This window comes from Phyllobates terribilis, unplaced genomic scaffold, assembly GCF_046119375.1.
Source record: "Phyllobates terribilis strain yellow unplaced genomic scaffold, ASM4611937v1 Scaffold_1__5_contigs__length_1240528914, whole genome shotgun sequence".
Classification (NCBI taxonomy): domain Eukaryota; kingdom Metazoa; phylum Chordata; class Amphibia; order Anura; family Dendrobatidae; genus Phyllobates; species Phyllobates terribilis.
This window is the reverse complement of record NW_027362761.1, coordinates 864844456-864857670: the sequence shown is the minus strand read 5'-3', so window position 1 is coordinate 864857670 and position 13215 is coordinate 864844456. Positions and strand designations below refer to the sequence as shown.

The 13215-nt window shown below is 44.7% G+C and overlaps 1 protein-coding gene across 2 annotated transcripts in view; it reads left to right on the top strand.

The window, feature by feature from the left end:
* The window catches only part of SLC9B2 (solute carrier family 9 member B2), a 76054-nt gene that overhangs the window by 25930 nt on the left and 36909 nt on the right, over positions 1-13215 (top strand). For both annotated transcript variants that reach the window (XM_073639200.1, XM_073639192.1), the window contains exons 4-8: positions 35-205; positions 6368-6510; positions 6963-7090; positions 7867-8042; positions 12565-12671. In XM_073639200.1, coding sequence (XP_073495301.1) covers positions 35-205; positions 6368-6510; positions 6963-7090; positions 7867-8042; positions 12565-12671 — 725 coding nt within the window. The remainder of the gene's footprint in view (positions 1-34; positions 206-6367; positions 6511-6962; positions 7091-7866; positions 8043-12564; positions 12672-13215) is intronic.

Genomic DNA, 13215 nt, shown 5'->3' with positions numbered 1-13215 from the left:
GATGAAGACTGTACTTTATATTTTCTGTTTGCAGTTACCATGATAGTACTAGTCTGGGCCGTCGTATGGTCCATAACTGGTCCTGAATGTTTACCTGGTGGAAATCTGTTTGGAATACTAGCTCTGCTTCTTGCTGCTTTTATTGGTGGCAAACTTGTGGGTCTTGTTAGGATAAGAAATCTACCTCCATTGCCTCCACTGCTTGGTATGTACAAGTTGGCCACTTCTCCTTCTAAAATATAAACAGTATATTTATTTGCCAATTTATGTTATATGGATATACATGTGTAAATAAACAACCATTTATTTACAAGTCATGTCAGAAGGTTTTATTGATGGTGGTCTGAGTGCTGGGACCCCCACTGACTACTGAAATTAAAGCAAAAGCTATCAGCCAAGTGTTGCTCTACTCCGTACTGAAGACGGGTGTAACGGGTCTGGGAGGCGGAACCTCTGAGCTACTATACAAGGGGGCGGTCCTTGTAAGGGAGCGGGTGGCGACCAGGGAGGACGGGCAGGTAGTCACAGCAGGTGACCGGGACAGTCTCTGAAAGAACGGGCAGGAGGTCACGGCAAGTGACCGGGGCAGTCTCTGAAAGAACGGGCAGGAGGTCACGGCAAGTGACCGGGGCAGTCTCTGGATGAACGGGCAGGAGGTCACGGCAAGTGACCGGGGCAGTCTCTGGATAAAGGTTAGGTACGACCTGTGATGGCAGAGCCTCCAGGTAGGCTAGCAGGCAGATGGTTGATGTGTGCTCCCAGGTGAGCAAGCGAGAGTCTCTGGAATGGCAGGTGGTCACAGCTCGTGACGGCGGAGCCTCCAGGTAGGCTAGCGGGCAGGTACCAGGTGTGCGCTCCCAGGTGAGCGGGCAGGAGTCTCTGGAATGGCAGGTGGTCACAGCACGTGACGACGGAGCCTCCGGGTAGGCTAGCAGGCAGGTAACAGGGGTGCGCTCCCAGGTGAGCAGGCAGGCTGGTCCTTAGACAGACTGACAGGAGTTGGTAGGCAGACCGTCGGACCTCAGGTAAGCAGGCAGGTAGAAGATGTGCGCTCCCAGGTGAGCGGGCAAGCTGGTCCTTAGACAGACTGACAGGAGTTTGGAAGGCAGACCGTCGGACCTCCGGCTGGCAGGCAGGTAGCAGGAAAATCAAGCAGGAGTTAGACAGCAGGCTGGCAGGAATCTGGCAGGAAACTGGCAACGGGACCTGAGGGCTGAAGCAGAGTAGTGAACTGTGCTACAACATTGCTCGGGCACCTCCATTTTGGAGGAGGTGCCTTTTATATGGGAGGTCCTCCGGCAATTGGCCGGGGACTCCTTAGGACGGCGCGCGCGGTCCCTTTAAGAGAGGGGGAGCGCGTGCGCGCGCCCTAAGCACACTGCCGGGGAAGGAGCGTGCGCCGGAAGCAGCGGGGAGAGCAGCGCTGGAGGACGCCGCGCCAGGAGCGGGGAGGTGAGAGGGACGGCGTCTCTGCCTGGAATGGGGCAGAGACGCCGATGCTACAACGGGCTCATAGACTTTCTATTCACCTTCTCTTTTGTCGCGGAGGTGTGCAACGTTCGGCTGGGTGCATCTGACCCTCTATTTTAGCAAATGGTGGGGAACTTGGAATTCGGACCCCCCACCAAGGAAAACTTCTGCCAGTCTCATTGTCAAAAGTTTTATGAAAGTGCAGTTACACTTTAACTAAGCACATATTCCTAAAACTTGAGAATCTATTTAAGGCCTCATTCACACTTTTGTGAAAGAAAAAAAAAAAAGATGGTACTGGTGTCATCCCTGTTTGGTTCATGTGTCCGTTTTTACCATCAGTGTGTCATCTGTTTTTTACAGATTGATAAATACATTACAAAACTTCTCATATCCTTTGCATTGTTAACTATGGACAGCACACGGATGTCATCCCTCTACTGTGTATTTATTTCACAGAGGAATAGACTTGTATTGGCATTTTTCCTGGACATGTCTGAATTTTGCGCAGACATATAATCCGTGAAAAAATACAGACATGTCAACAGGCCTACAGCCTATAATGGGTACGTGTTATGTTCGTGAAAAGCATAGAACATACACTCAACAATATGTACATTTGAATGAAGCCTAAAACATATATGTTCAAATTCATGCACAATTTTACAGTTCACATATACAATAAATCTACATAAAGAGTTGAGTAAAACATTTATATTGTTCTTTAAAAAAAATTTTTTACCTCCAGCAAAAGGGCGCAGTAGCATCTATCGCTTGTAACTTCCTCCTCCAGAGCCAGCTGTTCACCCGGAAGATTCCAAGCTTTTACCATAACATACCATGAGGGAACAGCCAGAAACTATAATCTTAGGCCTGATTCTATGATGTTGAGAATCTGTTTGATGAAGTCCGAGCCCAGGCAGGGAAAAAAGAGAGACCATCTTCCCCCTAGATGGCGTATGTCATCACTGCACGGGTTTTTTATTCTCAAGAGGAAGGTCCCTCAAACATGAAGCCTCTGCTTTTCTCCCTCTTATCCCCCGCTATATGCAGGTGCATCTCACTAAATTAAAATATCATCAAAAAGGTAATTTATTTCAGCTCTTCAATACAAAAAGTGAAACTCGTATATTATAAAGTCATTACAAACAGAGTGATCTATTTCAAGTGTTTATTTCTGTTAATGTTGATGATTATGGCTTACAGCCATTGAAAACACAAGTCATTATCTCAGCAAATTAAAATAATTAACAAAAAACACCTGCAAAGGCTTCCTAAGCATTTAGAAAGGTCCCTTAGTCTGTTTCAACAGGCTTCACAATCATGGGGAAGACTGCTGACTTGACAGATGTCCAGAAGGCAGTCATTGACACACTCTTGAAGGTCCAATTTTCATTTGCAAATCAAGGTCCCAGAGTCTGGAGGAAGACTGGAGAGGCCACAATCCAAGCTGCTTGAGGTCTAGTGTGAAGTTTCCACAATCAATGATGGTTTGAGGAGCCATGTCATCTGCTTGTGTAGGTCCACTGTGTTTTATCAAGAACAAAGTCCGTGCAGCCGTCTACCAGGAAATTTTAGAGCACTTCATGCTTCCCTCTGCCGACAAGCTTTTTGGAGATGGAAATTTCATTCTTCAGAAGGACTTGGCACCTGTCCACACTGCCAAAAGTACCAATACCTGGTTTAAAAACAACAGTATCACTGTGCTTGATTGGCCAGCAAACTCGCCTGACCTTAACCCCATAGAGAATCTATGTGGTATTGTCAAGAGGAAGATGAGACACCAGACCCAACAATGCAGACGAGCTGAAGGCTGCTTTCAAAGCAACCTGGGCTTCTATAACACCTCATTAATAGAACAGCAGATTTGACTGCTAACTGCACTGTATCTGCAGAAGCAATGAGCAGGAACGCTACCGCCCTCTGCTTCATAGGGATAGCGGCTAGAATACTTTCCCTTGCGGTCTTATCATGCAGCTGGCCTTCCATGCGGTCCAGCCATACCATCAGGGATCTGGCTGTACATGTTGCTGCAGTGGTAAACTTATAGGAACCCTCAGAAGATTCCCCACCTCTCTTTAAGAGACCATCCGCCTTCCTGTCGAGGTGGTCTTTTAGAGCCCCCATATCGTCAAAGACAGATTTTGTAGATGCTTTTGAAATGGCCACATCAATTTTTGGAGCTTAATCCCATATAGCCGAGGTGTCTTCCTCAAATAGATATATGCGTTTTGAAGCTGACGGCAAGAACATTTTCCTTTCAGGCTTTTTCCACTCCTCTCTTTTGATAAGAAACAACCCCTTTATCGTTAACCGGAAAGGTTCGATGTTTACCCTGCTCTAGCCCACCAAACATTATGTCCTGAATGAATTTGGGGGCCTTTGGGTTCCATATACATAGTCAGGGCTGGCTCCAGGTTTTTCTGGGCCCCGGGCGAAAGAGTCTCAGTGGGCCCCTTTAACACATACCACGATTCATGATGCAGAGATACGGCGGAGAAATATCTCTGTATATAGTACAATGCAAAGATTTCACTTCTTACATTACATGAGTGATATCTATTGTAAATTCCACAATAGCTCAGAAACCGGCGAATCGCTCCACACAGTATACTGGCCCCCATATAAGGCCCCATACGGAATACTGGCCCCCATATAAGGCCCCATACGGAATACTGGCCCCCATATAATGCTCCATACAGGATACTGGTCCCCTTATAATGCTCCATACAGGATACTGGCCCCCATATAACGCTCCATACAGGATACCTGTCCCCTTATAACGCTCCATACAGGATACCTGTCCCCCATATAATGCTGCATACAGGCTGTCCCCCCCCCCTTATAATGCCCCATACAGGCCCCCCCCTTTTAATGCTCCATGCAGGCTGTGTCCCCCCCCCCCCCCCCCACACACACACACATAATGCAGGATGTCACCCCCCCTCTTTATAATGCCCCATGCAGGATGCCCCCCCCCTCTTTATAATGCCCCATGTAGGATGCCCCCCCCCCTCTTTATAATGCCCCATGTAGGCTGTCCCCCCCCCCCCCCCCTTATAATGCTCCATGCAGGCTGTTACCCCCCACATAATGCCCCATACAGGCCCCCCCCTTTTAATGCTCCATGCAGGCTGTTACCCCCCACATAATGCCCCATACAGGCTGCCCCCCCCCCCCCTTATAATGCTCCATGCAGGCTGTCCCCCCCCCCCCCCACACACATAATGCACTATGCAGGATGCCCCCCGCCCCTTTATAATGCCCCATGCAGGCTGTTCCCCACCTTATAATGCCCCATGCAGGATGTCCCCCCCCCCCCCCCCTCTTTATAATGCCCCATGCCTCCATACATTAAAAAAAAAAAAAAAAAAAAAAAAAAATCAAATACCTCACTTCTCCTGACCTGCTACCCGCTGCTCGCTGCTCGGGTCGGGACTCCAGCGTTGTCGGCTTCTTCCCGCTCAGCGCTCCCTGTGACGGCTCAGGGGAGGGCGCGGTGTAAAGACGTCACCGCGCCCTCTGACCTGAGACGTCACAGGGAGCGCAGAGCAGGAAGACAGCGGATCTGCGGAGGCACGGGGAGAGGTAAGTATCCAGCTGCCGGGGCCCTGAGCAAGCGGCGGAGAAGGGCGGGCGCTGACACCGCTCTCCTCCGCCCATAGCCCAGCGGGGTGCGCGACCGCCAGTGGGCCCCTCTGCCTGCTCAGGGCCCCGGCATTTGCCCGGGTGCTGACGCCGGCCCTGTACATAGTCCACCTAACAGCTCTAATCAGCTTATCTGTTTCTTCAATCGGAAAACACTGATGACCTCCTTCACCCGATATATAAAAAAATAATATAATATGTGTGTGTATATATATATATATATATATATATATATATATATATATATATATATATATATATATATATATATATATATATATATATATATATATATATTATATCTCAGTGGTTACACCCACCATTACATTATTACTTACATGCATACTTACACTCTCCGGTAGACATGACTAGCTCTTCCGAATACTGGTTCTGGTCCTCTTTATTTTCTCTCCCTTATCCTCTTTAGGGTGGAATATGGACTTAAAGGGGTATTCCCATCTCCAAGATCCTATCCCAATATGTAGTAGGTGTAATAATAATAATATTAGCAAATGCCTACAATTAGAAATGTAGTATAGTATTTTTGATTTGCTATATCTCTTTCCTCATGTGCAGCCATTACAGGACCTTAGGTATCCACGGTTACGACCACTAGTAACTAGCTAACTAACTTTCACTTTATCAGTGGACAAAGCTAGGGGATTCCTCGCAGATGGTCTTCTCTATGCAAGACAGAAATGAGCTCTTCTCCCATGAACCTGGTAACCTCCCTTAGAATTGTATTTACCGTAAATTGGTATCAATAAAACGGTCAGCTCGCCACCGAAAAAAGCGACTTGGAAAAGATGACATTACATAATTACATTATTATTATTTTTTTACAAACTAATGAATTTTTTAACCACTTAAATAAAAAAAACACAAAAAAAACCTATGCACGTTTGGTACTGTAGTAATTGAACTTACCTGTAGATTCTTATTTCCAGGTTATTTTGTAGCACATTGAACACCTTAAAAACAAAACCACACAAAAAAACTGTGGCAGAATTGTATTTTTTTCCCACCATTTTATCCCATTTGGAATACCACCCCCCCCCCCTGTCTTTTTTTTTTCAGCACATTGTATAGTAAAACGGATGGTGTCATTCAAAACTGCAACTAATCCTGCAAAAAAAACAAGCCCTCATACAAAAGAAGGGGAGGATAAGAAGCGAAAGCACAAAAGTGAAGAATCGCCCGGGTGTTAAGTGCTTAAAGTGTTGTGATACGGTTGTGTTTTCCTTCATAGGTATGTTACTTGCTGGCTTCCTTATACGAAATACTCCATTAATCACAGACCAAGTGCAAATCAGTTATAAGTGGTCTGCTGCTTTGAGAAATATTGCTTTAGCAATCATATTGACACGTGCCGGGCTTGGACTGGACCCAAAGGTAAGCATTACAGCACCATCCTGGGTACAAAATACTACACATCTCTTTAGACATATACAGCATATCTCCATATTGCAGCAATCTTCATATAGTGTCATTAGATATAATCCACTTGTATTTTGCTCCACTGCAGTGGTGTAAATGTGAACATAGATGCAGAAAACAGGAGACTGTGTGTGTGTGTGTGTGTGTGTGTGTGTGTGTGTGTGTGTGTTACATATACATATATATATATATTATACTATACACACACTTTTTTTTAATAGAGAAACACTATCAAAATCAATATGACATATAGTATGTTAAAATACAGACCTAAAAATTCTGACTAACATACCCATGGAACTTAGACGTGAAATGCACTTCTGCAGAATTAGGCCATAGCTAGAGTAGAATCATTTTTTTTTTACAACCAAATATCATCACCTTTTATATTATTCTGTGTTTTTTAGGCCCTAAGAAAACTGAAATCCGTGTGTTTACGACTTTCATTTGGTCCCTGCGCCATTGAGTCTTGTTCAGCTGCTCTTTTCTCTTACCTTTTGATAGGACTGCCACTGACATGGGGATTTATGTTGGGGTAATGTTTCTTTTGTTTAATGTACATTTATTCACTGGTTTATGTTTTATGTGTAAGGATGACTTCTATGATTTACCCCCAATAATATTAGCCTTGCAAAGTTAGTACTTATTATGCCTTCAACATTGATAGCAATGGAGCTCGCTGGCTGCATATTTTTGCATAGTTGCACCAGGCACAAAGGGGCCAATACATCAAAGAGATGACGGCAGTTTTCTGGTGTAAAACATTTTGAAAACTCAATTTTTTACAACTTTTGACATTTTTACACCAGTCCTAGTCCGCTCCAATGGGTGGAACTGGTGCAGGACGGTGGTGTGGCAAAGCCGCCCCTAATACATTATCTGCTACCAGGCTAGTGCGGTCTCAGCTCCTCTCTCTGCACAAGGACTTCTGCACAGGCCACAGAACATGCTTAGAATACTCTCCCTTAGATGGCAATTAACAGCTCTAAATCTACCGACTTCTTTTGTCCATGTGTTTGCACTAAAGCAAATTTAACAGCAGATCAGGCTAAATGGCTGTGCCCATAATCATGAACAGAAAAGGGAAGAAAAATGCAGTAAAAGCTGATTATAAAATATATATGTGATACTTTCCCTTTTTGGTGAGTAAAATAGTCCCAATTTTTTTTCTTATCATTACCCCAATAAATAAATAAAAAAAATAAGCATTTTTGAAGCCATACCTGTAAGCTTTAAGTTTCTGTTCCATATGGTAATGTAATTGCAGCCCAGATAATGTATTACACGAATCCTTATGTTGGCTTTGACTAGTTTTGTTTTAGGTGCGGTTTCCCCTGCTGTTGTTGTACCTTCTATGCTACTTCTACAGAAAGAAGGATATGGGGTAGATAAGGGGATCCCAACATTGCTTATGGCGGCTGGAAGTTTTGATGACGTCCTTGCTATAACTGGTTTTAATACATGTTTCGGGATGGCCTTTTCATCAGGTAAAAATAAACATGCACTTCTGTATTGTTCTATAGTTATAAAAATGCAAGAATACCCAAATGTTAGAAGAACCACGTGGATTTAACACAATTTAGTTACTCAAATCTGAAAGATATACCGTATATAGTATTTTCTCACTATAATGCCACACTGTACAATAACAATCTGCTCCATATAGGAGAAAGTCTATGGTTTGGGGTCAGTCAAATGCCCATACTAGGGTATGTGGAAACAAGAGTGAAAAATATTTGACACTTATACCAGGTGAGTGGGAATGGACAAAAATCATCTCGGGAAAAAGCGGCCCCGCTGACGCTCCATCCTCCGTCATTGCTTTCAACTGTATTGGCATCTAGGATGCCGATATAGCTGAAAGTGCAATGCCAGGCGGGGGACCAAATATACTCGGGGGACCCGCCCTGCGTCGCAGGCCAAACATACTCGCCCTGCGGGCCAGATTTTGACACATGTGCTCGAGATCAAGGTGGGCAATTCATATTTTCCTGAGGGTCCACATAAGAGACTGACTGTTGTGGAGGGCCGAACCAATAAACTGAAATTAATTCTGCTTAATATTAATTACATTTAATAAAATAACTATCACGAAATATTGAAAAGCATCCTTGCACCCTATATACCGTGTGTATATATATATATATATAATATATATATATATATATATATATATATATATATATATATATATATATATATATATATATATATATATATATATATATATATATATATATATATATATATATATATATATACGGGGCTGTGAGTCCACACACAGCCCCCTATACAATATAAGCCCCCACACACAGGCCACACTACATACAGTATAAGATCACACACATCCCCCTATATACTTCATGAGCCCCACACAGCCCACCTATATACAGTAATTAATCACACAGCCCACCATATGCATTAGCCCCCCTATATAGTATGCTCCCACACACAGGCCCTACTACATACAGTACAGTATGAGCCCACACACATCCCTCTATATACTGCATGAGCCCAACACAGCCCTCTATGTACAGTATGAACTCCCCTTTATACAGTAATTAATCACACACAGCCCACCAAGTACTATATAGAAGGGGGGGGGGGGGACTAATGTATGATCTCACACACAGCACCCCCAATATACAGTATGAGCCCACACATCACGTCTGCTGTCTCAGTCGCATATGCTGAATGGTGGTAGAAGGAGCTGGAGGCTCTATCCATTATAGTCACCTCTACCTGCCTCCTGAGGAAACAGGAGCAATTGGGATGCCAGGCATGGGAGGGTGGCTGAATGGTGCGGCCCGTGAGACAGTGTTTTCAGGCCTCTGCAGGGTCTAAAAGGCCTCCTGTCAGTGAAATACATGAGTATTGTGTTATGCACACGCCCGGGCTAAGCGGCGTGTGCGTGTGATTGGTAGTGATTCCACTGGACCGTGCCGGAGAGTGAATGCCTGGAGGGGCGTGACTAGGTATTCACCCGATCCGACCAGGGTCGCACGACGGCATACGACGCCAGTGCACCAAGGAGGAACCGAGCAGAGGGACCAGGTGCTACTCCAGGACAGACCCCGGACACGGCTGTTGACCCACTCAGGGGAATACAGGAACAGGCTGGTAGGCTGGCACACAGACTGGTGGGTATAGGCAGGCACGACTGGTATGCAGGCAGGCGGGTATGCAGGCAGGGGGGTAAAGGCAAGCACAGCTAGTGTGCAGACAGGGAGGCACTAGCAGGTAGGAACACAGGCGGGATAGGACCCAGTACACACCGGGACTCAGGAACAATACAGGCAGAGGGTTACAGGCAAGCACAGCTAGAGTGCAGACAAGGCTGAGCAGGGAGGACAGGGCTCTGTTCACACGGAACAGACAGGAAGGGAAAGACAGAGCCAGATACTCACACAGTACTTGCAGAGACAACAAGCAGGAGTTAGGTACGAGTTCAGACTCTGCAGAAAAAGGAAGGGAACGGACATAGAGGCAAAACAGGTAAAGGACAGGAGAGAGTTCAGACTGGAACTGAGTGTACGGAGGAGACCGACACTGCAGAGGGATACAGGAGCGGGTCTGGGAATACGGCCCCCAGAGAGGCGGAACGAACAGGCAAGGAGCGTGTTCAGACAGGACAGACCAGACACAGGAGCGGGTCTAGGAAATCGGCCACTAGAAGGCGAGAGGAACAGGCTAGGAGCGAGTTCAGACAGGACAGACAAGAGAGCACAGAAAGGACTCAGTTCAGACACGGGAGCTGATACCGCAAAGCAGGAGACATACAGGACTCAGTTCAGACACGGGAGCTGATACCGCAAAGCAGGAGACATACAGGACACAGTTCAGACACGGGAGCTGATACCGCAAAGCAGGAGACATACAGGACTCAGTTCAGACACGGGAACTGATACAAAAAGCAGGAGACAAGAGACGAGACCTGGCACCTTCAGAGTGCAAGCACACACTGAAGGAAACACTATGCTCAGGCAGGGATAGAAGGGAGCTGCTGAGCTATATACCAAGTGACAGACAGCAATAGGCTGAGGACGCACAAGGGGTGTGACCCACAGCAGGTACAAAAGGCAGGAAGTGATCGGGCGCCGCCCTTAAGCAGCAGAAACAGACACAAACAGACAGCATGGAGGGAAGCCAGAGAGACATTCTGGACAGGAGATCAAGTGCGCCCTCTTGCACAGTGGGAGATGGACCACCATGCAAGGACGCCGCCAGGTATGTTACATATTGCAGCAGCAGTGAGACTATAAAATGTTCAAGTCACATATCTGGTCTAAGTTAACCCCTTCATGATGGGAGCATTTTCTGTTTTTGCTCCCCTTGTTCCCAGAGCCATAACTTTTTTTATTTTTCAGTCAATATGGCTGTGTGAGGGCTTATTTTTTGCAGGACGAGTTGTACTTTAGAATGACATCCCTGGTTTTACCATATCGTGTACTGGAAAACGGGAAAAAATTGCAAGAGCGGTGAAACTGCAAAAAAAATGCAATTCTACAGCTGTTTTTTGGCTTTTTTTACCACGTTCACTGAATGCTAAAACTGACCTGCCATTATTATTATCCAGGTCATTACGAGTTCGTAGACACCAAACATGTATAGGCTCTTTTTTATTTAAGTGGTGAAAAAAAATCCAAAGTTTGCTAAAAAACAAACAAACAAAACAAAAAAAAAAATGCCATTTTCCGAGACCCGTAGCGTCTCTATTTCTTGGGATCTGGGGCTGGGTGAGGGCTTATTTTTTGCGCGCTGAGCTGACATTTTTATTGATACCATTTTGGGGTAGATCCGATGTTTTGATCACCCGTTATTGCATTTTATTGCAATGTTGCGGTGACCCAAAAAAGGTAATTCTGGCATTTTGATTTTTTTATCTCATTACGCTGTTCACCAATTAGATTAATTATTTTTATATATTGATAGATCGGGCGATTCTGAATGCGGCGATACCAAATATGTGTATGTGTTTTTTTTTTTTCTTTATTGTTTTATTTTGAATGGGGCGAAAGGGGGGTGATTTACACTTTTTTAATTCTTTTTTTACTTTTAAAAACTTTTTTTTTTTTTTCTTGCTTCAATAGTCTCCATGGGAGACTAGAAGCAGCTATTATCTGATTTGCCTCTGTTACACACAGGCGATGAGCAGAGCTCTTGCTTGTATGTAGCAGATTTGTTCACATGCTATGAGCGCTGACCACTGGGCGGCGCTCATAGCAATCTGTACATGACAACCACAGGGATCTTCTTCAGACCCCAGGTTGTCATGCCAACCCATCGGTGGCCTGCGATCATGTGACTGGGTCACCGATGGGCAGGGTAAGTGACAAGCTTCCGGCGTGGCGCTGCTAAATGCCGCTGTCAGAGATGGACGGCGTCATGTAACTAGTCAACAGCCGCTAGTGGATCGCGATTCCACTCACGGCTGTTGCGGGCACATTTCAGCTGTATAAATCCGCGCTGAACAGGGGGTGACGCCGTGGTGCGTACTATTACGTACCACGTCGGAAAGGGGTTAAAAAGTAAAGCAAACAATTTTGTCCAACCCAGTTTTGGGGTTTTGTGCGCAGTTATGTCCAATTTGCCTTTTTTTTTCAGTTTTTTTTTTTTGTGTGTGTTCCAATACACACAAAGAAAATAAACATGTGTATAACTAAACGTACAATTGCAATAATTTTCTGGGAGAAATACTGTATATGCTTACGATTCTGTTCCTCTGTCAGTTGAGACACAGGTCTCGGGAGCAGTGTTTCTTCAGACTGTAGCCAGTTCTGGCATGACTAGGATGGACTGCCATTTGACTTGAGTTATGGGGGCCGTTTTATTATGATGTTTTTGGAAAACCCCTTAATGCTCAATAGCCACACATTTTGTGGCTTTTTCAGTCCCATTCTGTTATTTTAATGAATATTTTCTAAGCAAAGTTTTGCTTGATATCTGCTTCAGTATTTATATACATGATGAGAAACTGTATGCCAGCATTCATTCTGCCTTGTTTTTTAGGCTCCACATTTAACAGCATCATCCGAGGGGTGTTGGAAGTTGTTGTTGGCATTGCAGCAGGAATTCTCTTGGGATTTTTTCTTCACTACTTTCCAAGCAAAGATCAAGTAAATACCTTTTTTAAAAGCATTATTTATATACTTACTCTTCACCAATTTACTGTGTGGTATACTTGCCTGTATATACATTGGGTGTAAAGAGACGCAAATAGTACAATAGACTTCACAGTTGCCAAAGCAGTGAACAGTTCCAATTAATTAAAATATGACCTGTTTACAAGAATACTTTGGTGCTGTACAATCATAGTTAAATTGACACATGAGATACACCATATTGTTTCTTATTTAAAGGGAGCTTGTCATTAGATCTGGAATGCACAACCCTTTGTAGTCTGAGGGACGCACATCCTCTTTTTCTGCTGTAAGTGACCGCAATAAAACTTACTTTGTGTCGTACTAACATGACATTGGAACTCAAACAGTGGCCATGTATAATCGTTTCTAAATTGCTCATTATTCCCTAGCTCCAGTCAGAATCTATTTAGTGGCAACAATCACATATCAGACACACCACTCACATCTGACATAGGCAGCACACACATACCCCTCACATATCAGATACGTGCGTCATATATTGGGTTCATATATAATT